Raw genomic sequence first — 27,946 nt, 5'->3', positions numbered from 1 at the left:
TTGTAATTATTACAGTTAGGGTGAGGAATACTTCAGAACATTCATTTCTGAAAACATATCCACACATTCTATGTCAGCAGTTATTAATTGTTACCAACAATTATCAGTTAGCTTGATTTAACTGTTGGCTAACCCAGCATGATGAGCTTGATGCTGCCATAGAAACCAGTTGAACTGTCAGACTGTGGCTATGGATCCATCTCTCCTGTTTCCCAATACGACACTTTTCACCATTTAAAATTACCTGTTTTTATTTCAAAATGTCTTCGGAGTCCGACTCTGAAGTTAACGCCGATAAAGTTGAAGATGAAGAAGGAGAATTATATCAGTGTAAGTCTTAACAGTCACCAACCAACACGTTCTCTCTCCATTGTCATTAGAAACATATACTGAGGTACACCTAGCTAAAACTAATGCTGTCTGTGCTCCTGCAATAAACCCTGATGTTCGGTTTAGGTTTCACAGAGGTGCTGATTTCAATTTTTCAGTTTTAACAGATGTAGTCTGTGTTGTTATTGAACTACATTATAATAAACAGACATGTCCATTTGTATGAGTGAGGGTGTGTTACAGTAAATAACAATAACAGTCTGCAGTTCAAGAGCACCACCACATCCTCCAAAATGATCACACAGTTTAATAAACACCTCAAACTGTTTCAGTGTATCTGGAACAATATGACTGATTGCAGGTCTCCTGTGTTAGACTGCATTCATTGTAGTGGATCTGGACCTAATAAACTGCTAACTGTGTATTTGCCTTGGGTGGAGAATGTAGCACACAATACAGAAGTTAAATATTCAGATTAAGCAATGTTGATTGTGTTTCTTTCAGTGATTTATGACATGTATACCAAAGAGAGCAAGGACAGGGAAGGAAAAGAAAACATTCAAATTGCATCCAGGTAAGTTTATTAGAAAAGCCTAAAGACTTTTCTGATTCTGACACACCTCAGATCCACCCCAGCTCCCCTTTGTCCTCAAAACAAAACCAGTGAAGGCCTCAAAGAGCTTGTTTCTCCTTTTTTCCATCCTTTCCTTCTACCTTTGGCTAATATCCTCATATTGTGTTCCATACAGGAAAGCCACATCCTCATCCACGCACACATGCATGCACACACACACACACACACACACACACATTATTTAACATCAGGACCTGCGTCAAAAAGTAATATTATAGACCTCACCATGACCACAAGGAAATTATGACATAATTCAATATGAGACTGTCGTCGCAGTTATTTCACAAAACTCATTAATCCTTCTCCTTTTTTGATGGAAGACATATTATTAAGTTTAAGACAAGAAGAGTTTGACAGGCCATTAATAACAGTGAGTAGTTAATAAATTCTAAATGAACTGTGGTTGTGCTCATTTCCGCTTAAAACCAACTTCATTGCTGTAATCAAGCACTCAGATAGAATAGGCTTTTCACAGTGCAATAATGACAGTGAACATTATAGCTGCACAATGCATGTGTGACAGCACCCTGTGATCTGCCTGAAATGTGCAGCCAGTCATGTGGAGAAGTATTTTGATGCTCATTAAATCTGCTGCCAGGCGAGGAGTGTTTATTTTTGAGCTGGAAAATGTGGTTGTAAGCAATCACACGATTGGAGCACCATTGGTATCTGATGCCTGCATCTTCTAGGCTCTTCTCCTCAGAATAAATAACATAACTGGCCCATAACAGTAAGTTACTGTAACATACACAACAGCTTTTAACAAGTGTCTTGTTTTTTTAGGTGAGTTAAGTCATTTTGGGACTTAAAGCCCCTGATGTCTGATGGTTAGAATGACCCACCACAAGATTGTTGAAGCATATTATACTAATGTAGTGCCAATGCTAAACATACCTGTTTGAAGGTGGGTACGTAATTATGCTGTTGTCATGATCAACAACATCATTGAAGTTGATGTTTCCCAGCCGTTGCTGCTACAGCGTGCTGGAAATCTATTTAGTTGAAGGTTTTGAACATTGAAGGAATCACATGCCCTAATTGCACCAAATTGAACATTGAACTAGTTGACAAGATGAACAGTTTTTGAGCATTCTACATGCAGACAGACTGCAGAATTATTATGCTGCATTTAAGCAAAAGATTAAGACCAAAAGATACTATAATGATAAATGTATGCCACTTCAGATACTTTTTTTTTTCAAGAACATAAAGTCAATCTCTGAAGAATCAGTGAGAGTGGACCTTCAGTCTGTGATTTTGCTTGAAAAGAGAATAGTCTGAGTGATGCACTGAACTCCTCCTCTCGCCCAGTGTCTGCTCAGATTGGCTCTATTCCCCCTTCCCTCACAACCACAAAGGATAAGCAGTTTAGATAATGGAATGCAATGTGATCACAGTATAAGCATTGTGTACATTTTTGTGCATATTATTTTTGTTACAACAACGGCCAAATAAAAATTTTGTTTATTTGACATACACGTGTATATTATTGTTGTGTTTATTCTGCTTTTTATGCAGCTATGCTTATGAGAGTGTAAACTATCCATGTTTACACAAACAACATTGAATTTTCCAGCTGTTTGTTTGCTTGTTGGGTAAAAAATAATTGTGCATCACTTGTCAGGAATTTACTAAATGTAGCCTTTACATATTTTCATAATTTTTTGTCATTTAAGACAGCAATTGAAATGATGTTATCAGCGCTAAGGCAGGATAATGTTGTTTCTCAGTGTTTACGTCATGATGGTACTCGTGTTGATAATCCACGTTTTTCTTGCAGCTCTAAGATCTCACCTGTGTATCTGAACATTAATGCTGAAAGGAGGACACATGCAGTTGGTAAATGCAGTAAGTGCTCCTGCAAAGCTTTTGAGGATGACTCAGAGGACAAGATGACACATAACGCATCACAAGCACAAACACTAAAAGACCAGGGATGCTTTTATATTTCTTAATGTAACACACAATGTTCTTTTTTTCTGTATAAAAAAACTAAAATCACACTTTAACCTCCTCATTATATGAATCTATTTGAAATACAGATCCTTCCTGATCAACCTGAGACAATATGGCACCTTCTTTTGCAAATTCCTAAATCCTCCATCATTAGTTGACCACATGCTTATTACCTTCACTACGACATCTCATTTCAATTTTCAATTCCAGTTCATTTACATTAAACATGTTCGGCTACTAGCATGGGAAATGCCTGCAATGCTGCTGAAAATGCCACATCTGGCATCATCAAGTACAAAAATCTATGCACCACCCCAATATCACATTTTCAAAGTATATTATTTTCACCCAGATAAAATTCCAAAACAGCCATGTACTGCTCCTTGCAAGTAGCTGTTTTAGAGCAGTGAAGAAGAACAGATTTCTGGTAGTGTAGCGTTACCACTAAAATGCGATTGCTAAAATGTCAACAATAACATTTTACACTGGAATGCCACACAAGAAAAATGGTGACCTGTACTGTATGCAAGACTTCAGTTTCAAGTTATTTTAAATAAATATTTTTTTTAATTCTTATATTTATTCATTTGTTGCTATTTTAACAAAAATATGTTTTATCTGTAGCAGGACAGAGACTCAAACTAGCGACTAACAGAAGTTATAATGCATATATTCTCTGTGTTTATTTGTTTTACAAAGGGTTTAATTTGAGCCAGGCCATACAACAATGACAGAACACATCACTTCCATAGGGTTAGTAGCATACAGGTGATACAATACATTATATAAGTTGATATTTTTTTTGGGATACACTGGTGCCTGATCTATACTCAGTATTGGTCAACATGCAAAGTTAAGATATCGGTATCAGGAAGGGAAATAAGGCTATAGTAACATCTCTAATTTACACAGCACAATTCATATGACAAGGATAAACTCAATTGGCTTTGAGATGAATAGCAAAGATACACAACAAAATACATGACATGATTAATCATATGATGTGAAAATATATTAAAATCTTTTCAGATGTTGAATCCTGTCAAATGTTTTACAGTTGATGCTAAAATAAAAATAGATGTTGATGCACTTCATAATATCAACGAAACATCAGTACTGAACACTGCGTCTGAGTCTCCAGAGGAAAAGCCATGGAAGAAAAATGGTAAGTAGTGGTTATTGTCTGTAGATGTTGTTCCTTCTGTCTAAACTCATTCACTTCTACTGTGTACGCATGAACTATTAAAACTTGTCTTTACTATGCTGTGCTCTGGTTTCAGGTAGTGACATCTCAGATTACTTTAACTATGGCTTCAACATGGAAACCTGGATTGCCTACTGTAAGAAACAACGAAAGATCCAAGCAGTAAATGGAAAACTACAAACTAAAGCCAGGGTGAGGCAAGATATTATTGATGTGATTTAGTCAACAGTCTTTAAGACTATAAGCACAAGAAGACTGGTCACTATAGATACAATTTTCCTTATGTAATTTTAACTTGAAATTAATTTTTAAGCAGAAGAGAGAACAGATGAGTTAAAACTTGCTGTTATTCCTCTTAGGTCCAGAGGGGGCACACTAGACACAGGGAAAAAGAGCCCTTTTCTGCTCATTCTTCCTCAGGCAGTTCATCCATACTCACTTCCAGGTCTGTAACATAAAGTTTCCTACTGTCATCGAGCGTATATCCTCACTGCTCTAGCCCATATTCCATTCCCTGACGTGGCTCCGAGCTGCGAGGCCAGGGGAAGATGGCAGCTGGCTGTTTTTGTTTATTTGTGACGGAACAGCTATCAGACTGATGCCAGCTGTTTACTGTGATCCTAAATGGGCTTAGGATAATAGGGTTGTATTGGCAAGGGATCCCAAAGTGTTGAGGTAAACACAGACTTGTGTTCATCTGTTGTAGGCAGAAGTTACATTTCATAGAAGGTATGTAAACACACACAGAGAATACTGTGAGGTGATTTGTGCAAATGGTACAAAGATAAAAAATGTGCCAGTTAATGTTCTTCCAGAAATATTTAAGAAGTATTTTTACTGTTGCGTTTATTCATTCAAGTTTTTTCTGCTAACAGTATTTTGTCACCACTTTCGGTTACAATCAGTGGCTGCATAGTATATTTACTCAAGTACTGAACAGACTTGAATACTGTACAAATGGTATCATACATGTTTTCAGGTATCAACTTTTTCCATTTTGTTACTACATCTATTGTCTTACATTGCGGAGGAAAAGAATAGTTTTTCACTGTTACATTATTGTATGGTATGTATGTAATAAATCTCAGCAATTCCTCAATACTACCTAAATAACTGTTTTGAATTAATTTACATAAATTGGAGGCATCATACCATTTCCATGTAAGTATATAAAGTGTCTCTGGAAAGAGGATAACAAGTGATGTTAAGATTGTAGAGCCCACTGAGGCAAATTTGTGATTTGTGTTTTTTGGGGCTGAATGAACTGAAAGTGATTAAACTTGACTAGAAAAGATTTAAAAATAACTAACATGGTTAGGATCTAAATTTAAATGGGTCAGCGTTGTGTTGTCAAACTGCTCTGGCTCCAGTCTGTTTACATTATGGGGGATGCTTTTAAGAGGAAGCTTTGAGCAGCAGAGGTGGCTGAAGGCTGTGGGAGACAGCGCTGTTAGACTGGGCCCATGGTGCTTTACAGCCCAGTTACAGTCTCCCATCATTTGTGTATACACTCATGGGCAGTAGATGCTTGTCATGTTAGTAAGCACTCATCCCAGCATGCTGCCTCTATTTATGGACCAGGTGCTGTATGCCTGTGAGTGCTTTTTCCCATGCAAAACTGCGTCTTTGCCCCAATTCCCTCCCATTCAGTTAAATGGTTAATGAGGATGTTGGAAGGTCTAACAGTCAGCTGAAGCTGACTGGAAGAGCTGGCTACTTAATTAAAAATTCTACCCTTGACTATGATCTCCTCCATCGGCAAGTTTGCCCTTCAGGGGAGGTCATGTGGATCTGAGAGCTCTGTGGCATCACCCTATGTGACAGGGCTGGATCAGAGTGGAACCAGGATGTCAACGCACGCACGCACGCACACACACACACACACACACAATTATTCAGTAAAAGCTGACACCTCAGTCTGTGAGAGTCTGAAAATGTGATGCTCAGTTTCAGAAGCTCTTGTTATGTGTATCGCTCTGGGTGTAATTTTCTCCACTGGTGTTGCCATGTCATATATTTTGGATTGGAGTGAGATTTAACTAAAACTTTTTGTCCTTATTCTAAATGTTTTTGTCTCATAAGACAGGATGGTTGATGGTCTGTGTTCTTTTCTTTTTTTTTTTTACAAATCTGTTGTGTTAAAAGTTGGTTTATATTTCAAAGCTGAAGTGAGCAAAAGAGACATTAAGAAGCTCTGAGCCCTCCCCCGCTGAGTTGCCTTTAGATGTTGCTGTTCTCCCTTTTTTCTGAGCGTTCCTCTCTACTGTTGATTAAATCCTAGTGACAGAAAGGGGTTAGTGTCCCATCTGTATGTGTGTGTGTGTGTGTGCACACAATGGGGGTGTGTGTGGGAAGGGGGTGCTTAGGACTGTAAAGAGCTGTTTTGTGAAGAAAGCGAGATGACCCACATAAGGAGGTTTAATGCGTTAATGGACCTGGAGGGGGTTGTAGTAAGGACATGGGGAGTGAGATTAGGACAAAGTAATGTCCTGTTTATAAAAATGTTATGTAAGTGCTCTTCCGAAGCACTGGAAGGAATCATTTAAGGTGAACATGAAAACAGGACTTACCTTTAAGAAAGGCTCATCTCACATTTGTGGCGCTGTTTCCACATTTTGCATGTTCATATCTGATGTATTTGTAGACTTATTATTATAACATTCCTGAGCAACAGAGAGTCAAGAGCCACCGCTGATGTGACTGGAGGACGACCTACAACCAGCAGCATGGGTAGAGGGCACCAATGTCTCAGTGACATAAGCATTACTCAGGTAATGTGTATGTGTGTGTGTGCTCTAATTTTGTCTGTTCACACTTGGCATTAAAATACATCCTGCGACGATGTGTGATTGGATCTCACTACCCCCAGCTCTATGCAAATAATCATGTAGGTCATTTAAGTTGGCAAAGACCGAATGAAATTGTTTTTATCCAGGATGAGTTTACAGATGTGTCTGATGACAATATGTGTGTGTATGTGTTGGTATGCTGGCATGAGTGATAGAAGAGAGCAAGAGGAGTCAGGAGGGACTGAATGAATGAATGCATGCAGCTATGAAGAAAGATTTTATCAATTTAAAAATTGTCTGTCATTACGTGGTGGTCAGTGTTGATATTGTGACCACACAAGCCAGAAGTGTAAAAAGAGAAGGTGGTCCTTTATATTTGGGCGAGGACCCATTTGCATTCACACAATGAAAAGTATGTGAACATGCATCCCAGACCACCTCAGAATGATATTGTGTGATCGGATCTCAGGATGCATTTAGATGTGTTCAGACCTGAGCTTATCGCTGACCACTTGTGATGTTGATACCAGTTCAGGGTGGAGGATACTTTTGAGATCCAATTACACAGACCACATTTGGAGGTGGTCTGGAACATATGAGGGACTGACGTCTCAGCTTTTTCCCAATGAACAAAAACGTTTTTAAACACTTCTCAGTGTTTTTGATTTATTTGTGGCCACCACCACAATATCAGCTCTGACCACCATGTGATGAGTTTGGTTTTATTTTTCCCTAATGATTAAGATTTTATTTGATTGTGCTGCTCTCCCTGTCACACCAGCACACATTGACAACTGATCCATCCATCTAGTCGGACTGGCTAAAAACAACATCATTTGGTCTTTGTAAACAGAAATGATGTATGTGTGTATTTGCATTTAGACTGGGACGTGAGATCCGATCGCACATGGTCACAGGAGACACATTGAGGACGCATTTTAATGCCAGCTGTGAACAGACGTACTTAGAGCTGTCCACTTGTGATTGGATCTCTCAGGATAGATGTTAATATCAGGTCTGAGCAGGGCCAAAGACACTTACTGAAGCTATTATGTTTACCTTGCAGGTGGTTACTAAGATGTCCCCTGAGGAGGATAGAATTACCTCTTATCGTCTGAGCCCTCTGCCCCATCCCAGTTCTCTCCTCACATATACCTCTACACTACGTAAGTCACCACACCACTGGGAACAATAAAAACCTACACACTGACCGTGCTTATCTCCATGCTCATTCACAATATCCCTACAATTAATAGATAAATATCCTTGCATATTATTATCTTCCTCCTCATTTGACGCTATTATTATGAACAGATGAGTTGTCTTTTACGGAGCTGGGGAAGCAGATATAAGTGAAACTCTCACATGTAACTTTCATGTGAAAAGAGCCCCAGGAGACCCCCCCCCCGACCCCCTGTGGGCCACATCATGCAGCTGCACAAATGACTAATGGCAATCTAAGCGTGTGTTTGGAGAAGCTACAACACGTGTTATAATAAATAATCCTGCAGAGTTGAAGAACAGAGGTGAACATTGGTGAGAGTGTGTGTCTCCTTGCATGGTTTGAATTCAGAGGATGGATATGTGCCTTCCTGTTGCGTGATCCAGGTGCGAGGAGTCCATCGGTGCATCCTGTTGATCTTTGAAGTGAATCAGACAGAAATCCAGGAAGTCTTCCTGGCTCAAGCACACAACTGAGCACATGTCATATCTTCATCTTCAAAGGGTCTAAAATAGAAATGCGGGGTTAGTCCCTCGTCTTACCCCCTCACACCCCCCCTATGAGCCACACACTGCCCAGAGAACTCATGCCAGAGCTGCTAATACAACCAAAATATCCATACACCATGTTGACTGCAGCTTTTAACAGACAAGTCCAGCTTTGAAGAGTTTTTACTTAGCTTTTATCCAGGCCACTCCCTCTTCTTTAAGTTATGGGGCCTGCCTCCTTTTGTGATGCAAATGTGTAGCATGATAAAAATAGCCCCTGGTAAAAAAAAAAGAAAAAAAAGAGAAAGTGCTGGGCCAGCATATTGTGGCACAAGAAATGTGCTGAACAGACCGACCTCAGGGAATGGAGCAGAGGGAAAGACAGAGCTGCTTTCATTCCTTTGTTTGTTTTTCAGCGAGGTCAGATTAGATGCTTAGTGTGTTTGATTAGTACACAATTTGGAGTCGAAGTGCATCATTGCAGGGGCATACTGTCATCATTCAATGCAACACAGTGTACAGCCAAGGTGAAGCTGTGTGCAGGTGCCTTCTGCAGCTGGTTAGTAGGTCAGTACAGTCAGTGTAGCAACACGCCGTGTACATGAGTGTCCTTTCATTTGGCATTGATACACTTACTGTAGATCACAGCTGAGCAGATGTGCAGTCCTTGCTGAAATGACCATATGAACAGATGTCCAGTGATCACGGCTGTTGATGAGAACCAGTGACCTCAACAGCTCTTATAAGTGTAAGCATCATTTAAATCAAAAGGGCTTAATCAGCACTTTGACATCTTAAAATTACCATTAGGTTAAAAAAAAAACTAATCTGAAAATTTCTTTTAAGCGTAAGCCTTTTTCATCATTTCTAAAAACAATATCTGAGAGCAGTAATTCTTATGTTTTGATCGTCAATGTTAAAAGTCGGCACCCTGTAGTGATTCTGCAGATTAGAGTTGAGAAAGCCAGCGTTTGTTTTTCAGGGAGCACAAGACCAGCCGCTAATGACTATCCTTTAAAGCAAAGAAAACTCAGGCCTCTACTGTAGTGCAGAAGGGCAGCATGTGGTACGATGTGAAATTTTATCTCCTCCATCTAAACCCCTCCAGCCTGAAACTCTGTGAAATATTAGCGCCAATCGAGAGAGAAAGCCACGCAAGCACAATCGGCAGCCATTAGCTCTCGGCCATTAGCTCTCTCATATGCTGCCAAGCATGGAGCTCCAGCCTTCATCAAACACTCACTTGAGATCGCCACAGGTAGAAACAATTACTCACTCACGCTAACATTGATGACGTGTGTGTGGACAAGCCGGTGTTTATTGTGCATGCATGTGTGTGTGTTTGTCTACACAGTATATTCCACTGCAAAACAAGTCCTGAGAACTGTAGAGCACACGGGGAGTAGAGAGCGTGAGGTTTTTCGCACACTTTTAAATACAAAACTTAAATATTCTCATCATATTGTCAGGGATTCTATATCCTCTTTGTTGTCTTATACAATGAGTTCAACTATTTCTCGTGATGAATCCTTGTCTTATTGTTTACCCCTCTTTCCTGATGAATCACTCCTTTGTCTTTTACTTTGTTTTTCTCGGAAAGGAATTGCCTGAAGGCCTTCAGCACCATGTTTTCTTTTCTCAAACTGTTGGAGGTCAGTGTGTGCATGTGTGTGCACGTGTCTTCCCTTGGGTTTCCAGGTGTCTGAGGTATCAAAGGCCTCGCTGGGTCAGTGCTGGGATGGTGAGCAGTTCAGCCCCCCTCAACTCTGTGGGACTCATATTTGAAAGGGAAGGAAGATGTTCTACATTTCAGTCACAAAGCAGGGGAGCCCGCTGCTCTTTTTTCTAATTCACATCTAAACTTCCAGCAGCTCTTATTATTCTTGCTCCAGTTTCAACCATTCTGTATGTTGGTGAAAACTGCTCCGAGCTCACTCTTTTGTTGGGGTTCTTTGTGGAAAAAAGAAGGGGATGTTATCCAGATGTGACTGTGTGTTTGTGTGCTTGATTCCTCAAAGAGATGTGTGTGCCTGTGTGCGTGTGTGATTTAGAGCTGATTGTGTTGCCCGCTCATTAAAGATGTGAACATTATAACAAGTTGGACGATGAGCTATACAGCCAAGTGTTTGACTCATTCTCTTTTACTGATGGAGGAATAAACACATTCTGCATGTTATTATGCAGAATCTGTGACAAAGGACAACATTTTGTGGGCTAGAGGCTTTCTGGTTTCTGTGTCTATTTTTACCAATCACATTTGAGCAGGCTTTGGGTAAACAGTGCATGTTGAGAGGTGGGACACATTGACTGAAATGCACCGACTATCAGCATCTGCAATTAGTAGAGATGAACCACTAACACTAAAACACCTACATAAGGTATCACTGTTTGTGATCTGTGTGGAGAATCTTTGTGTCTTAAAACAAACTAGTCAGACTCCAAACAGTGTACAGTGAATGGACGAGTCTAGACCTGTATCTGCTATCTACACCAGAAGAACCAAAATATTGTTTGTTGCCCCAAGAGGCAAATTCCCTCTCAATATCTGATGAGCTCAGAGACTGTGTTGTTGGTAAAGAGTGATGTATTGGAATTTTTGACTTGTACTCGTGTTTCACATATTAATGCTGATCCAACACTTAATGTACCACTATAATTTTTGCACATCCATCCATCTCAAATATGAGATCCAACTGACCTCGGCTCTGTATTGGCCTTTAATTCCTAATGTCTAATGTTAGCTATGTTTTCTTGTCCTAATGCATGTAGCCTGGAATATTTTAGATCTTCACAAATCTAAGAGAAAGGCAAATGATTGAAACCTTCTTTTTATGAGATAATCTGATTTCACAATTTTGCATTTAATATGCAACAAATGTTTTAAATGAGGTTGCCATGATGCAACACTAGTCATTTTGCATGTATTTTCATGCATGAAAATACATGCAAACAATATTTTTGTTTAATTTACACAATTTCAGCACTCACTACGAAGCCACTCTAAGCACGGGAAGCAAAATGCTCCAATATAAATGATATTGCATATTGACTAAAGGTTATCCTTGATTTGTTCTTTAAAATATGGAGCAAACACTGTGAGTCTTTCTATTGTCTCTACAGCAAATGACCAATTTAAAGATGTTCGATCATACACATATGGTGTTGGTGTGTGTCTACTCCCTCCCTATTGGCAAACTGTGGAGTTGGCAGCAGTGCATACGGAATTAGGACATGTCAAACTGTAGAGAAAACAAAGGATGGAAAAAAATAAAGTTTACAATGAGGCATTCATTGCTTGATTGTATTTTTGTTGTAGTGCATGCACATTTATAACAGGGGGCTTCTCGGACCATGTCCGTCACAGACAACTGAGCTTAACTCTGCCAAGTCGTACTGGAGTATGTGGCCATCTAACACAGCAGTTAGTCCATCCAATAACAATCCTCACAGATGGTTGTGGGAGCGAGAAGAAGGGATTTTTGCCATTTTTGTTTCTGGATGGATTACCACAAAACTAGGAAAGGATGCCGTATGGGTAAGGGGAATAACCCATTGAAAATTAGTGCAGATGTGGATCAGGGGATGGATCCAGATTTTTTTCCCAATTCTCTTTAACATTGTGTTATCATGATTTGTCAGAGAATAACTCATGGAAAAATGAGGTATGACTGAAATGTATGAGTGTGTGCACTTTGGTGCTAAACCTTTTGTGGTTTCATAAGGGGACTAGTTGCACATGAAATAATGTGATCCTGGTCACTTTCAAGAATGACTAGAAAGTAACAGTCTTTCTTTTTTCTCATTCCAGCTTTTCTTTGTGAACGAGGACCCCCTCCAGTCTCCCCCAAGGTTACTTTGGACAGGTGAGCCTGGGTACTAGTCTGTAGTGTCTGAGGAATAGGAGCAGGAGGAAGTGCAGGTGGGATGGAGATAGTGGCCAAAAAAATGAAGCACCTTTCCTTTTTAGGGGGGTTTAATTCACCTGTGGACACAAGTAAGAAACATATTCTGGAACAATTTTGGAAGAAAAGAAGAAACATTTGTCAGGGATCATTATTAAAGATCTGTAAAAATGCTTGCAGTTGGAATCAATTTTCTCTGAGGCAGGCTTGGTGACTCTCATTCAACATCAAAAGGCAACCTGTAATTAGGTTTTTGGACATTTTTGCCTTTTCATCGTGAGCTAGATCGTTTTTTATCACTGCACACTTGTCTGCTGCTGATCTTGCAGCTGAAACAATGTCCAAATAAGGTAGAAAGCAAGACAGCAACCTTGTTTGTGCTTCCAGTTTCCTGTTTATCAGTATCCAAGTTATCCCCCAGTCCCCTCCTCCGATCCATGTCACAACCTGTCAGCAAACTCCCTCTTTTCAGATTCTAATTTACACCACTTAGATAACGAGAGGGCCACGTTGTACTCCAAGCTCTCCCGCATTTTCTGAATGTAGCTGCAGTCCTGTTTTGTTTGCTATTGAGCTCGTTTCCTCTGGATGTTGTCTGTATCCAGCTCGTCTCAATCCATCTCTCTGTTTGTCTCTCCAGCTTCCTGCCCCTTTATCTTTTTTTCTCTTTTCTAAATCCTACTCCAGTCCTTACTCCTAATTTTCTGTCTACGTGTGACTGAATTCACTCTCTGCTCCGTCCTAAAAGATGTTTTTTCTCACATCTCAGTCCATCTGCCAAATCCCCACATCCTTCAGGGACTTACTGTTCCTATGAACTCTGCCAGCCATCTCCCGTTCGCTTTATAAATCATTTCCTTTGTAACTTTTCACACACACACATGTGCAGTGTCTACACAGATTGTTCCTGCCTTATAGCTGCTCAGCCTTTGCCTCAGGGTAATTCTAGCATGGTCTCAGCCCTGGCCTCTCATGCTGTATGGAGGACCAAGGTCCCATTGGGCTTCCAACGTCCATATTTAGTATTTAGTACAATAGTTGTGTAAATGTCTTAATGAGAAGTCTTTTATGAAGATAAATAACTAAATGTTTTCACACCGTTCAATCAAAATCAATTATTACATGAACCTCCATTTGAAGGAAGAGGATTCAGTTGATTTAATTAAAATCAATATTTAGACGTGTATTTTGTGGATTTGTTTTACACAGTGTGGCTGTAACTTAAACTTTAACTCTCAAACATATTTAGTTAAGTTAATTTAGCCAGTAAGACAGAGCACCCCTGGTTGCAAATATAAATGTCCAATACAACTAAGGAAATTGACTCAATAGTTTGATTTTGAACACAAAGAAACAGAAACAGTAACAGATCAGCATATTGAAATTCAGAGTTGATTGTAATGACAGTATTCATCTATCCATACATCCATCCATTTAAGAGATGCCAAGGGGCTGGAGCCAAGCCCAGCTGACATTGTGCAAACGTCAAGCTGACATTGTGCAAAAGTCAGGATAAACCTTGATCAGGTTGCCATATATATATATATATATATATATATATATATACACACATATATATAGACTGTAATAATGCCCAAAGAAATCATAATATTTACCATATCACCTACCTCTGATTTAGCATCAATGATCTAAACTTGTTTTGTCCTCTGGAGCAGCGCTGAGACCACAATGTGTGAACCCTGAGTAAAACATAATACTTTGATGATGATCATAGTTATTATCACTCTGTTAAGGCCTTGCCAGCAGCTGCATGCTCACTCACCCACACTCACTCTTCCATTCACTCATTTAGTCTCCATTCACAAACAAGCCTCTGTGCAGCTTTGTGTCTCTATTACACCAAAATAAAAATTAAGGAGAGAGAACTGGCCTGGCCAGTGCTGATGTAACAAAGGGAGTATTAGACCCAGTTACTGCAGGATTTATGGTGTAGTGTGTTTGGACTCACATCTGGTGGGAAGCAGTTCCATTGGACGAGCTTCACACACACAGTGCACCTTCAGCCCACTCGGAAGTGTTCAACTGGAAGCGGGTGCGGGTCCAGGCCACGTGGATGAGCAGAAGATCCAGATAGTATCAATAATGTGCCCTCCATCCGTTCCTCGCTCCACCTTGACAATGAGCCAGTCACTTCAAACACTTGGAAAACACAGCTGTGCATTTGGAGGAGTGCTTTGATCATGCTGCAGAGCAGTCCACTTGTTTATTATTCATTGATTCATCTGTAAATGTATCTGCTCATCAGGTTTCTGTTTCAGTTTCTTAGAATGAATCACAGTTGGCACTACAGTCTGCCAGGAAAAGATAATTCACAGGAGGGTTTATAAATACTGATATATAATAATGCAATACCTCTCTACAATACTTCTTTTCAAAGAAACTGTATCTTGCATGCCACAGAGAAGATATATTTAGTATGATCTTTTAATCTAGTTTACAACATACAGATGCAAAACACTGCTGTTCTTACATCACAAATCCTGTATTGATTGTTTTTGTTGGTTTCACGTCATTCAATTGCCATTATATACACTAAAATTGAGGCAGGCTTTCATGGTATATATTCGTAGTTTAATTGTATGTATATGAGTAGAAACTGAATTATATTCACATATTCACTCCATATGTTTTTTATTTTTCCGTTTCAGTGGACCCTCCAAAGAGATTTATGATCCACCAACTTCGCAATACCCAATTTCATCAGGTAACATATCTATATCTCTAAATAAACAAAGTTCATAATTCATGATGTTTCACAATTGTACTCATTGTACAGAATATTATGCCACCTGATAATTCTGGGATAGTTACTGTGTTTTAATGGATTGCCTTTAACCAGTATTTATTTTATTTTCAATAGAAAACCTTATGTTATAAACCTCCAGTGTGTGTGCACCTCCTAAATTTAGCATTAAATGAACATAACAGTTGAAACTAGGAAGTAGATGTTCCATTACTCATATACTGGCATGTTTTGAAAGGTAAACAATGACATAAATTGGTGGCAGGTGCTCATCTGAACACACTGATGTAGTGAAGCTTATTTCATACATTGAGTAAGTAAAATCGATGCTGGTCCAGCTGCTGCTGTTTATGGTCTTCTCCAGTCATGTGTCTGGCTTGACTGTTCTTTCTTTGGGGTGTCATCTTCAATCCCAGGGAAAATTGCCTCCAGCTCCAGAAAGATCAGTGCTGCCAAGGCTGGGGAATGCTACATGTGGCAGGAAAAGTGTGACAAAAGCAGAAACAGATCCCGAGAGCACGGCCACGATAGAGAATCTAAAAGAGTCCGAGAGAGAGAAAGTGAGAGCTGGTCCTCTGCACACAAGAAGAAGGGGAGGAAGAAGGATCCTTTATTGTCCAAGTATGTTTTACACACAGGAAATTGGACCTCCACATTGAACACATCTGTAACTATTGAGCACAAACACATTGAGAAAGCAGTGAGCACACACACCTGGAGAAGGGTGCCTGGGATGTTATGGGAGGAGAAAGCACTGTTCTTTCACTCCCCCCCCCCTCTCTCTCTTGCCAGTTCTTCCTGCCAATCCAAATCCAGAGATTCAAACCAGCAAGCCGTTGACCCAGTGCACTCTACTCTAGACTCTTTAGAGTAATTCTCAATTCTGTTTCCCTTATTCTATATCATGTTTAGGGTTGGGTACCTAAATGTGTATATGAAGGTATACAGTCAGAGTTATGTCAGTACAGATGAGCATTGATTGATGTTAAATCAATTTGTGAGATCATCTGGGTGAGAGCAAGTAGAATATATGAAGAGCCTATGCAGCTTGCCTGTACACGTATACTTGTGTGCTAGTTTATCTGCGTAGCATGCAACGCTACATCTCTTGAAAGGTGTGCACCAGGCTACGGTGTCGGTTATGGGAGCCAGTGGTGAGACTTTTCAAAATGCCAAGTCACACGAGGCAACCGCAGCTAACGTTAGCAGCACGCCTGCAGCCAATGATGATGAAGTTGAACCCTCCCATGGACGATGTAACTAACATCGACTTAATGAAATTAATTCACCAGTTGGACAAGTCATGGTTGGAGAAGATGTTCACTGTCGCTTTTCTTTCAGTTTACTGGCGAACAACTTTACGGTGCATATCGCCACCCACTGTACCGGTTTTTTCAAAAGTATTTTACTGCAGGAGGTGAAATGACATCTTCTGGCACTACAGAGAAAGCAAAGGACTAAAAAAAGTACTTTGGGTTCTGATACTGTATTTTAGGTACCGGAACTTGCACGGAATCGATTCAAATGTGAACGGTACCAAACCATAATCACGTAAAATAACACGTTGCTACCATTCACACTTCCCGCTTCAGTGGATCATGTAAATATCTGCTGAGCAGCTGTGGCCTTCTGGAGTAGGCAACATACTATGTGTTAGTTCTAGTCCAGATATCCACTGTATTTTGACTCTTTCAATATGTGTGCACTCACAACCTACCTCCCTCCCTCTCTCTCTTTCTCCCTCACATACACATGCCTGCAAATACTGTATATGATTAAGAACTTTAGAGGAAAGACAAAAAAAGAATTGGAGGTTATGAGACGGGTGTGTATGGTGTTGGCACCAGTGCCTGGTAATATTTCAACATGCATGTGATGGCAGTTTCTGTAGGATCTTCTGAAATACTGGCTGCCTCAAGTGGCAGAGAACCAAAAACCCTGAGGGCACATGTAGAGGGAAATAATTCAGTCGTGGATTGATCGTTTTTCAGTTACAGTGCACTAATCGTTTAATTCTAAGAAAAGATTAAAATGTATATTCTCTATCTAGGTGTTTTTTATTTGGTGCTGTAAAATCAAGTGTGCAACAAATAATATACATTTATTTCCATATCACATTGTACTCTGAGTCTGCTGGTGGTGTCTCTCCCATATCTCCAGCTGATAGGTTTAATATAACTGTTGTGAGAAAACATAATTTGGAAGAAATGCACACTATTGCAAAAGGAGCATTGGACCATTGTGACAGAAATAAAGACTATTGCAAGGCCAGGAGAAATTATTGCCAGCATATGCAGAACTATTTTAGTTTTTGTGGTGCAGTGAGGGGGGTGCAGGGTGCCGTGCACGAGGGAACAAATCACTGTATTTGCCAACTACTACGAGGAAATAATTGAGTGTATACGCATATATCAGTGTTTATGGAGTTTTGGCCTTTCCTCCCAGTGGTTCACTGACGATAAGAACCACTTCAAATTTTACTGAATGCCATACTACCCTACAGTCTGACAGCCAGAGTGTGTCTGTATGTGTACTAAAACACTCAAATGCTCACATTCATGCACAAGCCAAGTCGGGCCCTACATTTCCTCCCTGCACACTCTCTGTTGACCAGTAGCCAGTTGTCGTTTTAATTATTAGGGCAAGCAGCTGCCAGCCATAAGACACACAGTCACATCTTTCCTCCTCCTCACGCACTCCTCAGCTGACTTGAGTCTCATTTGGTATGACAGGGTAAAGCCCAATTCACGCATCTGTGTCAAATCTACGGCATAGCTCCGGCAAAGTGTACGTGTAGACGTGTACCCTACGCAGAACCCCATACCGTACCCTGACTTGCACCTCTCCAAACATATAACTATGCATCGAGAGGTGACGCTGACCACAAGAGCTGCAATTGATTCTGTATGGTAGCATTGCATTTGCGACAGACAGTATTTCCGGAATCTCCTGCTTTGCCTCACCAGGTTTAATGGTCGTACAGACCATCTTCACCGACGTCTTTCTTTTCTTCTTGAATAAATTGTAATTGCTCTTCATCAACTCCAACTCCAAAATAATAGCAATTGCCTTGTTCTGAAGTAAACACAGACTCCAGAGAACTTGTAAATAAGTGGACCGGAAACAGGAAGAAACTCAACACCAGCATACAATCTCTGCTATTGTTTTTGCTCCATGCCCACTAGTGTTTCAGTGGTGTCATTGCAGAGTGACCCACACACACCTACGCACAACTATGAATGATCCCAAAGGCATAGGCCCTGTGCGTTGTCTCTGTGCGTACCTACGGCGTAGCTCAGCACAGAACCATGAATTGGCTTAAGTGGGACATTTCACTGTGACAGAGCACACCTCAGTCAACCATGCACATGTTAGCCTTTGCCCTTGAACAGAGAACTTTCCTCAGATCAGGAATGGGATTCATTCATTAGATATTTACTGCCTATGCACTGCAAGTACATGCAGTACAACAGAAAGTTAAACTTAATATAATTTCTCCATCTGCGTCTGTGGTTGCAGAAGCTGTAATGCCTTTGATAACAATGAATCCCTGTGTCAGCGAGTGTTGGAGCTTCACTGTTAATCAACTTGCATGGAAATAAGTGCAAAATAGCAAAAATGACAAACTGAAATATCTCTTACTGTACTTTGCTCTGTTGAAATACACTGTTATGCTTCTCAGCACTTCTCCTACTTACTGTGGTGAGCTTTCGTCTGGGACTTTGTGCGCATTTGATGCCTGGATCCAGGTCTGTATACGATGCTCAGAACAGTGTTGTGGGTCAGACTAGGGAAGTAGGACATGGGGACAGCTGGGAAGCTGTAGGCTGAAGATAGGAAGTATGGGACTCACATGTGCGTGACAGACACAGGGAATGCACAGGAGGATTGGTGTGTCACAGTCACCACACCTCGCTCCTGTGCTGCTCACACCTTCTGAGCTCTCATGTATGCCCTACATTCTGGTCACATGATCAGACTTCATACTGTGCATGTGATGCACACACAAACACACACACACACTCACATGTGCAGGTTATATTTTCTCTGTTACATTGATTTATGACTGTGCTCGAGAGTATTTTTAGACTGGAACTGGAGGAATTCATCGTTAGTGTGCGTGGGTGGTGTGTGTGTGTGTGTGTGTGTGTGTGTGTGAGGGAGGGAGAAACAGATGGAGCCTTCCATAGCCTCCGTTATTGTTCATCGATGAAGATGTGTGTGTTGCTTTGGATGAAGTGTTTCTGTGCATTTGTGCAACTGATGTGGGAGCTGTGCTTGGTATAGCCCACATGTCCTGTGCTGAGTCACACACACAGGCTGTTTATAAAAAGGTCAAACACAGGCACAATGTGGCAGGGAAGCCCTCTTGGCATCAGCTACTGGTTATGTGGTTGCAACTACATACTTCAGATTAACCACCACTACTAATAGATTCCACAAGCTCAACACTCGCATTTCCTGCCATGCACTTATCCAACGTGACTGATAGACACTGTGTGTGTTTCAGTTGCAAGACGTGCCATTTGGTCAACCCTCCAATTTTAAATCTTTGATGATAAATCTTTCTTCTATTTTCTGTCATGTGCAAAAATGAGCCATACGGATAAAACAATGATACTAAGCAATATTTATTTTTTGCGTTGGTCCATTTCTTACACATGGCCTTGTTCACACGTTCAAAGAGAGTAATCCAATTCAGATATGCTTCAGAGAAAAGCTTCCACACAGAGCCCAGTGAGTTCAGAGGCTGAGTATGATGAGGAAACAAATGACATCTGTCATCCAGCTTAAACTTGCACTGAAAGCTTTGATAGAAACTGCTGTGGAAGAGCATTTAAAGGCACAGTGTGTACAATTTTGTGATATTGAGTGTTGAAGTTGCATGTTACAGGTGAACACCCCTCACCTCACCCTCTCCTTCCAAACATGAAAAAGAACCTATGGTAGACTTCAGTTGTCATAAAAACTCAAAAGGTGTTTAGTTTGTCCAGTCTGGACTAATGTAAAAAAACATGGCGGCCTCCGTAGAGAGGGTCCCCTCAATGTAAATATAAAGTATTTAAATATAAAGAACCTTTTCTGGGGTAAAGAAAACTACAATTCATACAATTTAGTTGAAACGAACTAGTGACAACATCATGAGGATTATTCTACATTAAATTTCTGCCAATAGATCCCTGTCACCTAAATCTTACACACTGGACCTTTAAGGGATTTTAGGGACCCATGCAAAAAAGGGACATTGGGGGGACCTGCACCAAACCAAAGAAAGAGCAGACCATGTATACAATAATAAAATAGTTAAGTTCAAGTGTAAACTCCCTCCCAAAAACAAATGTACAAAGTTTTTGACAGTAGTGGCACGATGATGGTTGCAGTCTCCTGTACATAGCCAATCAAAGAATATACTCAAGGGGCTGCCCTCTCAGCACGGGGCCCCAGGTAATTGTTTATTTTGTCTAGCCTGTTGCAACACAGTTGCTCAGACGCTGGTTTCAGTGTTAACAAAGGCGTTATCTGATTCTAAATGTAGAAGAGAAACTGATTAAAGAAACAGCTGCAATCTATCTCTCTGGAACCAAAGTTAGGGCATAGCTAATTCCAAACAGCATGGCAATAACCATTTACAGAGTCAAACAAATTTGCACCAGTCAATAACAACAGCCTCGTTTATTTTGAATAAATTTAAACTTCAGTGATTTCCCTCCTTGGAAGAAAAAATGTGGAGAATAACATTTTCATAAGTTTGATGGCAGCCTTGTGATTTTTAACTATGCCTGTCTCCCAGATTGGGTTTTAGATTTAGGAGGTAGCGTGATACAAATTGCCACTTGCCTTCTCCCACTGGCAGACAGGTCTATATTAATACCATGATTTTTTCTGCTGCTTTTGTGCCTAGTGCCACTTTTATCCTGGCCCAAGGCTCTGTCCTGGGGCCTGTATATTCTTCTCCTCCTACATCTGTTTTTATTTTCCTCAGTCCAACTTTTCTTAGTGCTGAATGTGACATACTTTTTGTCTTTCTGCTTTAGCTTCATGCATGAAACTACTTTCTTTCCAGAGCCAGTGTCTAGGGATCTTTACCCTGTCAATTTTAATGTTCCTTCCAACAGTGCTTGCATGTCCCTGCATTCAACACCACTTTGTGTCTTTAATGTTAAACACACTGCATCACTTCCTGCCTTGACCTAATATACATACGTGTAATAGCTGCCATACATTCCTTTGCATGGCTTCTTCTTTTCCCTGCTACAGCATCATTCGCTCACTGACTTGCTTTGTATGGATGGGTTAAATCTACCCTCTCAACATCCTTTACTAAACATGTTTGCTTCTCACACATAGCTGCAGTTTCCACTTCTTTTATTTTGAAGGTTTGACCCAAGCCCCCAATTTTGTTCAATTTTACACCCACGCTCCTGCAGGAATAATGGCTGGAAGCTTTGTTCTAGCTGAAGCAAACTGATTGGCACCTGTGTCTTTACATAATCATGGCTCTGTCAACCTAAGTCACTAAGATAAATCTCACCATTCTGCCAAATCAAACAATGTGCTATGAAAACAAGGAGAATATAATAATAATTACAGAAAAGCTGGCTTATTTCTGACCCCAGAGTACTGCCATATGTTACAGTTACATTTCTTTTGGCAACCAATGACTTATAACCATAATGTACCTTGAATAACAACATATTTGACTACGTGGGTTATCTTACATTCTATCCTTCCACCCACAGCTGCCATTTGTTTTTGTGGATATTACTTTCACTTTAATTGTGTGACTTATAAATTCATATCTGTAATGAGGTCCCAGAATCATCTAGGTTTCTGAGTTAAATGACTGTAGGGATGGAGTGGACAACATTACACCACGTTCGGCTCATGCATCTAATGAAATCTGCACTGCCCGGCTTAACAGGCTACTGGCCACTACTAATGAATAGAATTATAGAATGTGAAAATAAAACCTGAGGCTTCCGTGCTATTATTTACTCTAAAACTAAAACGGTCTCCTTGGGAAATGTTTGACTGTCTCCTTGGCGTAATGTGAGGTGGCTGCTTCTGTGTTAAAGCTTTGAGCAAGAACAAATCTGGGCCTTGGGTCCTAATCCCTGCTGCTAGCAGAAGAGCTGTCTCCAAATATTGAATATATTAAGCTTTGTACTCGCAACAACTCTGCCCCTAAAGGCTTTCTGTCGCTCTCTCTGTCTTTTCTGTGTGGAGTGAGTGAATGGTAATAATTACTCCAGCCATGTGTAAGCCGAGAGTCTGCATTAATGGGGCAGGATCTGTACTTTTCCGAAGAAGACGAAACCAGATGAGATGATAGAAAAGCCTTTAGTGTGATGTTTGTGAAAGGTCAGGTTGATCATTTTAGACTAAAAGCTGTGATCCGAGTTCATGTGCAGTATAAATGTGAGGGAATTTTAGAGAGAGTGAGAACAATTTTAATTTGATACGCGACAGATGCAAAAATGAAAAGAACAAAAAGAAAGCTAATATCTCCTGGTGAAAAAGCAGTGACACACATGTGGAAGACGCAGATGAAGGAGTTTGTGGTGATAAGAGCCGACGACGGTGTCGGGGTGCTGATCACGTATGCAGCAGAGTTAATATATCACTTACACCTCACAGCTGTATAACGCGGAGGATTTGTTGCTGCTGTGAACACGTCTGTGCAAAAAACCTTTCCCTGTGTTGTGCATGTGAGAAAGGCAAGACTTTCTTTAACTCTGGAGCCAATTGTCTGGATTTTACCCAGAGGTCATGTCTGAAAACAGCTCTTATTTCTATGGTGTCCCAAAATGGACAAACCAAACACTATTTCTAAAGAGGGTTTTTTTGTGTTTTTATGTCACCTGAGGGCCACCTCATAGATTCACCCTACTCACCTGGAAGGGGAGGGTGAGGTGAGGTGTACTCGCAATCTGCACCCACACTGCACCGTTCTATCTATCGTGTTGTTCTATGACACTTTATGACACTGAAAACCAGCTATTATCACGTATATCTGTGTGTGTGTGTGTCTGAGAACTGCAAACACACAGTTAAGGGATGAAATCCACCGCTTAGAGTCAGATCTCTTGCTGCTACCCAGGGAAAGAACATTCCTGCCATTTCCCCATATATGTCACCGTTGGTCTCTCATCTGCAGCCTCGATCAATCCCATTAAAAATGTCACGAGGTGAAGATGTCAGTCTCCTGCTCTTTCTCCTGGTAATCCACTCACCATATTCTGTTATTGCTCTCCCAGGCCAGACCAACCACCTCCGAGATGTCGTAGATGGTCTCTAATTCTGAGGCCACACACACTCCCCTGGCTGGCCTCGACATACACTGACACTGCAGGTCAGCCCGAAGGGTTTAGCAGCGGAGGAGAGTGAGCTGGAGCCAGGGGTGGCAGGCTCTGTTGCTCCGTTGGCTCTACCCCAAATCCAGTCTAAGCTTTTTAGACAGAATTTGACTGTCTGCTCTGCTCATTTCAGCCCTGACTGACCATCATCATTTGAGTTTCACCAAGCTACAAAAGTAGTAACCTGTATTGTCCTGGTTGTTTATCACTCAGACATCAATCATTCAAAGCCTCTGATTGGCTGGCTGACCTGTCTCCACAAAGAAGCATAAGGATGCAAAACTTCAAATATGTGAAGTGTGAAACATGGGACTTCAAACAAGGTTTTTAACCTAAATCGTTATCTTTTATAGCAAAATAAGCAGTTGAACACAGGTATTTTAACTGAAACTGATTGGTAAATACTGATTGTATCCATTCCTCATTGTAGACAAAAGCCAAATGTTAGTGGGTGACAGTGGGTGTTTTAACCAATAGAAAAGGGGTTATAGGGATTTTAAGTGGGATTTTAAGTGTTTGTCGCTTATTAATCTTAGGGCACATAAACTTGTCTTTTTGGCACTTCAGAGTGCTGCAGCACTCAGTTTGGGAAACACTGCAATGTACAGTCTAGTTTGAACCACAAGTGTTTGGAGACATTCGCTCCAACCATCATTACATTACTGGAGGTGTGAAATCATCATATTCTCTACCCTGTCAGCCTCCATCTTTGCATGAATATGTTCTGACACACGTGTTAATTGTGTCATTTTAGTGGATAAATGTGTGAAGTAAAGTAGAAAGGCAGTCTCACAGGGCAGCAGTGAGTGAATGACTGTAAGGACACGCTGTCATACTAGTGCTGCACTCTTAGTCACGGCCGGGGGGAGGCTACAAAATCTCAGAAAAAGCATTGGCAGGGACTGTGGTTAAGGTTATGGTCCCTTTAGTTCTGAATTATCTCTTTCCCAGTGGAGGAGGAAAAAAATCAGCCAGCAGTCTCATTCCTGTGGGCAATGAGCTATGTTTCCTTTTGTATTATTTCCCAATGAAAAGCCTCCAGTTTTATCAATAGCAAGTGTAAGAAATACACTGCATGTGTGTCTGGAATTTTTCAGCAGTGTGGAGCGAGTGAGGCACAGGGACACTACGGAGCGAGGGCACTTATGCCACAGTTTTGAAAGAGTCAGTGGAGAAGAAGAAAAGCACAAGGGAGACAGCGTAAAGGCCAGAAATAGAAAAAAATCCCCATGCAGGTTTGTAACTATAACACACTCATGTGCTCCTGATGAGAAAAATAAGGAAAGGCAACAGAAGTGATTATGTGAGTCTTTGTCATCAATGTCTTCAACAGCAGCAGCAGATGTAGGAGGGATGATGGTCGAGGAGAGGGAAAGACAGCAAACGCAAAAAGGCCAAAAGAAATAGGAACAAGGAGACCAACAAAATGTTCTCTATTGACCAAGAGAGGAAATTAAAATCTGACCGACTTTCAGTCTAGACTTTCAATCTTGACTTTCAATCTGTGTGACGAGAGAAACTGCCCTGAGGCAATTTTTAGTATGTTGTAAGAAAAAAGTGCTGTTCTTAGCTGAATTACATAATTTAATTTATTAGAGAAAGAGCACTGTGCAGTGTCTAAAATATGAATGTGCTGTGTTATCTTTTAGTGTATTGAAGTTTTTAATATTTCTAAATGTTTTATTTTTTATTGACTTGAAGTAAAGCTTTGGAGGAAGCTATGTGAACTGTGCTTGAAAGAGATTTTCTCACACACTCTTTTTCAATGACTTTATTGATCGTTTAACCAAATATACCATCAGATATATTACACAGGCCGAAGCGTGACACACAGAACCACAGTAGACGGGCCTCAGACCATCCACTGATACACAGAAACCAAGTCAGCTTTTTTTCTTAAAAGTAAGAAAATAAGTAAGGCCTCCACAATGTCAATTATTTCTTTTAACATGTTATGAACACATTGATCCTTTATTTTTTTATTTTCTTTGCCAGTGGTTTGATAAATTAGCCATAGCTTTGAAATAAAAGAAAAAAAAACTCAACACAGACGACTACTTGGTAACGTGTCCTCAGGTCAACAGATGATGACAACCACTGTCAGTACAAACAGAATGGAGCCTGTATTTAAGGGCCATACCACAAACAAACAAAAAGAAACGTATTACAAGTGCTTGGATCAGTACTTTTTTAGACACCCAACATTTACAGTCAAGAAATGTGAGTCCAACTTAACGCATACCCTAATATATAACTACTGGAATTGGCAATGTGTTGTGTCTTCTCTCGATCCACCCACACTCGCTGGATGATGTGCCAGAGAATGTCCTTCTTCTAAACAGATAACACCCCACATCCTCAGGCCTGGATTCTCCCGGTCCAGCGTTCTCCGAGGGACAAGTTAACCTCTGGTAACAATCCCGTTTTTTGTTTTGTTCCCTTGCAAACTCCTGGCAAAGTCTCAGCTGTCCATTCAGATTGTGAGATATCCGTAGCGCTACAGCACTATTCTAGGCTTCTCCCACACAGCAAGCTTATGGTGTTCGACCAGTCTAAAGCTCTGCCTTCCACATTCCTTAGTCAGTGCTTGGAGTGCCGCTACAGCAGGCTTCCTGGCCAGGAGACGATGGTCAGGGTAATTCTGCCCCGCAGCTCCTTCAGAAGGCGCACCAAAGCTGTGTGGGTCATCCCCCACGTACTCTTCCCGTTCACCTCGAGTAAGATGTCCCCACACCTACACAGAGAAAGATCCCCATTGAAACAATGAGCTTCATTTAGGGTTATGTAAATGTTCACAGATCCCCTAAAGACATAAACTGCTCTCAGACATGCACTGAACTCCATATAATCTAGTGAAACTATCTGGAGAGGCTGATGTGAGAACAAAAATGTCTGAGTCAGTTGCAGTGGACATTCTCAGGATCTTGTCCTGTAATCCCCCAAATAAAAACAGTGGATAAAATCCAAATTAGCCCAGGGGCCGATGGTGGTGTTGGTATAAATGAAAACACATGAAAACACATGATCCTGCCTCCTGCATGCTGCACCCTCTCTGTAAGAAATAATGCACTAAAATACTATATTATTTTATCATTCCATTTTTTGAAGCTGGTCTATATAGTGTTGCTCATGGGAAATAAGAAGTGATAAAGGCTGAATACCTTATCCTGCCATCATTGTAGGCTGGCGTCCCCTCCACGATGGAGCGGATAAAAAAGGATTGATTGCAGTTGACCTCCTCCTGACCTCCAACGATACTAAAGCCCAGGCTGCCCGAAGTGCTCCGCCGCAGGATGATGTCTTTGCAGCAGTAGAGATGCCTGCATGAGCCAAGAGGGAGCTTTAAAACACTAATCTCTCAACTTCACCTTTAACGTATATATACAGTACATATATATATATATATATATATATATATATACACACACTTTGTATCCATGCTGAGTGTGAATTGTAGCTAGGCTGATGAAACCAGATAAAGACCTGGTAGCTCTTTGAATGAAGGTGAGGCTTTTCCTCTCAGAAGACGTGATCCAATGATGGGACTTCTATGTCAGTCTCAGACAAAGAGCACAGGGCTGAATGAAAATTTAATTCAAATCCTTTTAGTTGCTCCACTGGTCTAGACCACGTTCCCATGGAGGTTTCGTACTTAGTTATGACTCATAATCAATTTGAGGATGGAGTTCGAGGATGATCACATTTTTATTTCACTTATAAATGTGGGGAGGATAAATTCATATACTAAAATCCAAGTGAAAGTTCTGAAAGAAAGTTGAACTGATATAAGAGCAGTGCAAGTATAATGAGTATTCTCTCCCAGCTGGCTCTGTCAAAATGTTACTCAGCACCAGCTGGCAAAGGTCAGAGGAACCAGTGTGGGGGTGTCAATTATACTGGGCACAGAACAAATAGGAGAGAAGGCAAAAAATGAATATGGAGTGGATTCAGGAATGCTCACCTGGGGAGCTGCAGCCATGACACCCACAGTGGGGAGTAATCGTCATTGGGCAGCAGACTCTTGGTGCTATCTGTGGGTGAGGGTGTGAGGCAGGGCGGCAACGCGCACTCCTGCAGGCTTTCCTCGGGAGGACGCATCTCTAAGACCTTGAGCACGACAGGAGAGGAGGTGTTTTTCAAGTTGGCCACGGCCTCGCCTCGCGTCACCCCCGTCAAATCCATGCCGTTCACGTTTAGCAAGATGTCTCCTGCGGGGTGAGGAAGAGGACAGCACAGCTCATCATCCACCCAAGTTGGCTGCCTTGATAATCGGGTTTTTAAAAAACCTCACAGGACAGGG

General features: G+C 40.9%; 2 protein-coding genes across 6 annotated transcripts in view; one reads left to right on the top strand and one right to left on the bottom strand.

Annotated features, from left to right (window-relative positions):
• The first annotated feature begins 4 nt into the window (after positions 1 to 4).
• On the top strand, positions 5 to 25,691 carry fip1l1a (FIP1 like 1a (S. cerevisiae)). Of its 2 annotated transcripts, none has more exons than XM_069522395.1 (13): positions 5 to 330; positions 835 to 904; positions 2,745 to 2,812; positions 3,978 to 4,085; positions 4,201 to 4,316; positions 4,484 to 4,569; positions 6,799 to 6,895; positions 7,980 to 8,079; positions 12,432 to 12,486; positions 15,195 to 15,250; positions 15,706 to 15,910; positions 24,744 to 24,881; positions 24,983 to 25,691. In XM_069522395.1, exons 1-13 carry the CDS (start codon positions 261 to 263, stop codon positions 25,101 to 25,103), a joined length of 1,290 nt encoding a protein of 429 aa, XP_069378496.1. In that variant the 5' UTR covers positions 5 to 260; the 3' UTR covers positions 25,104 to 25,691. The 2 variants fall into 2 exon arrangements, with proteins under 2 accessions (XP_069378496.1, XP_019936149.2); XM_020080590.2 differs by having other exon boundaries at positions 10 to 330; positions 24,980 to 25,691.
• Positions 25,403 to 27,946, bottom strand: part of lnx1 (ligand of numb-protein X 1) — a 32,801-nt gene continuing 30,257 nt past the window's right edge. For all 4 annotated transcript variants that reach the window (XM_020080381.2, XM_020080382.2, XM_020080383.2 and 1 more), the window contains 3 exons: positions 27,608 to 27,854; positions 26,808 to 26,966; positions 25,403 to 26,380 (listed from right to left, as the gene is read on the bottom strand). In XM_020080381.2, the coding sequence (XP_019935940.1) occupies positions 26,245 to 26,380; positions 26,808 to 26,966; positions 27,608 to 27,854 (542 nt within the window). In that variant the 3' untranslated portion in view covers positions 25,403 to 26,244. The remainder of the gene's footprint in view (positions 26,381 to 26,807; positions 26,967 to 27,607; positions 27,855 to 27,946) is intronic.

Source organism: Paralichthys olivaceus, chromosome 3 (assembly GCF_024713975.1).
Source record: "Paralichthys olivaceus isolate ysfri-2021 chromosome 3, ASM2471397v2, whole genome shotgun sequence".
Lineage (NCBI taxonomy): Eukaryota > Metazoa > Chordata > Actinopteri > Pleuronectiformes > Paralichthyidae > Paralichthys > Paralichthys olivaceus.
The sequence above is the reverse complement of the archived record's forward strand: the minus strand, read 5'-3'. Positions and strand labels throughout refer to the sequence as shown.

Bases quoted from the DNA above. Each gene is read 5' to 3' on its own strand.
- fip1l1a (XM_020080590.2), top strand. From the start codon at position 261: ATGTCTTCGGAGTCCGACTCTGAAGTTAACGCCGATAAAGTTGAAGAT. The intron at 4,086-4,200 runs GTAAGTAGTGGT...CTCTGGTTTCAG, and splicing joins AAAGCCATGGAAGAAAAATG to GTAGTGACATCTCAGATTAC. The intron at 12,487-15,194 runs GTGAGCCTGGGT...TTTCCGTTTCAG, and splicing joins CCCAAGGTTACTTTGGACAG to TGGACCCTCCAAAGAGATTT.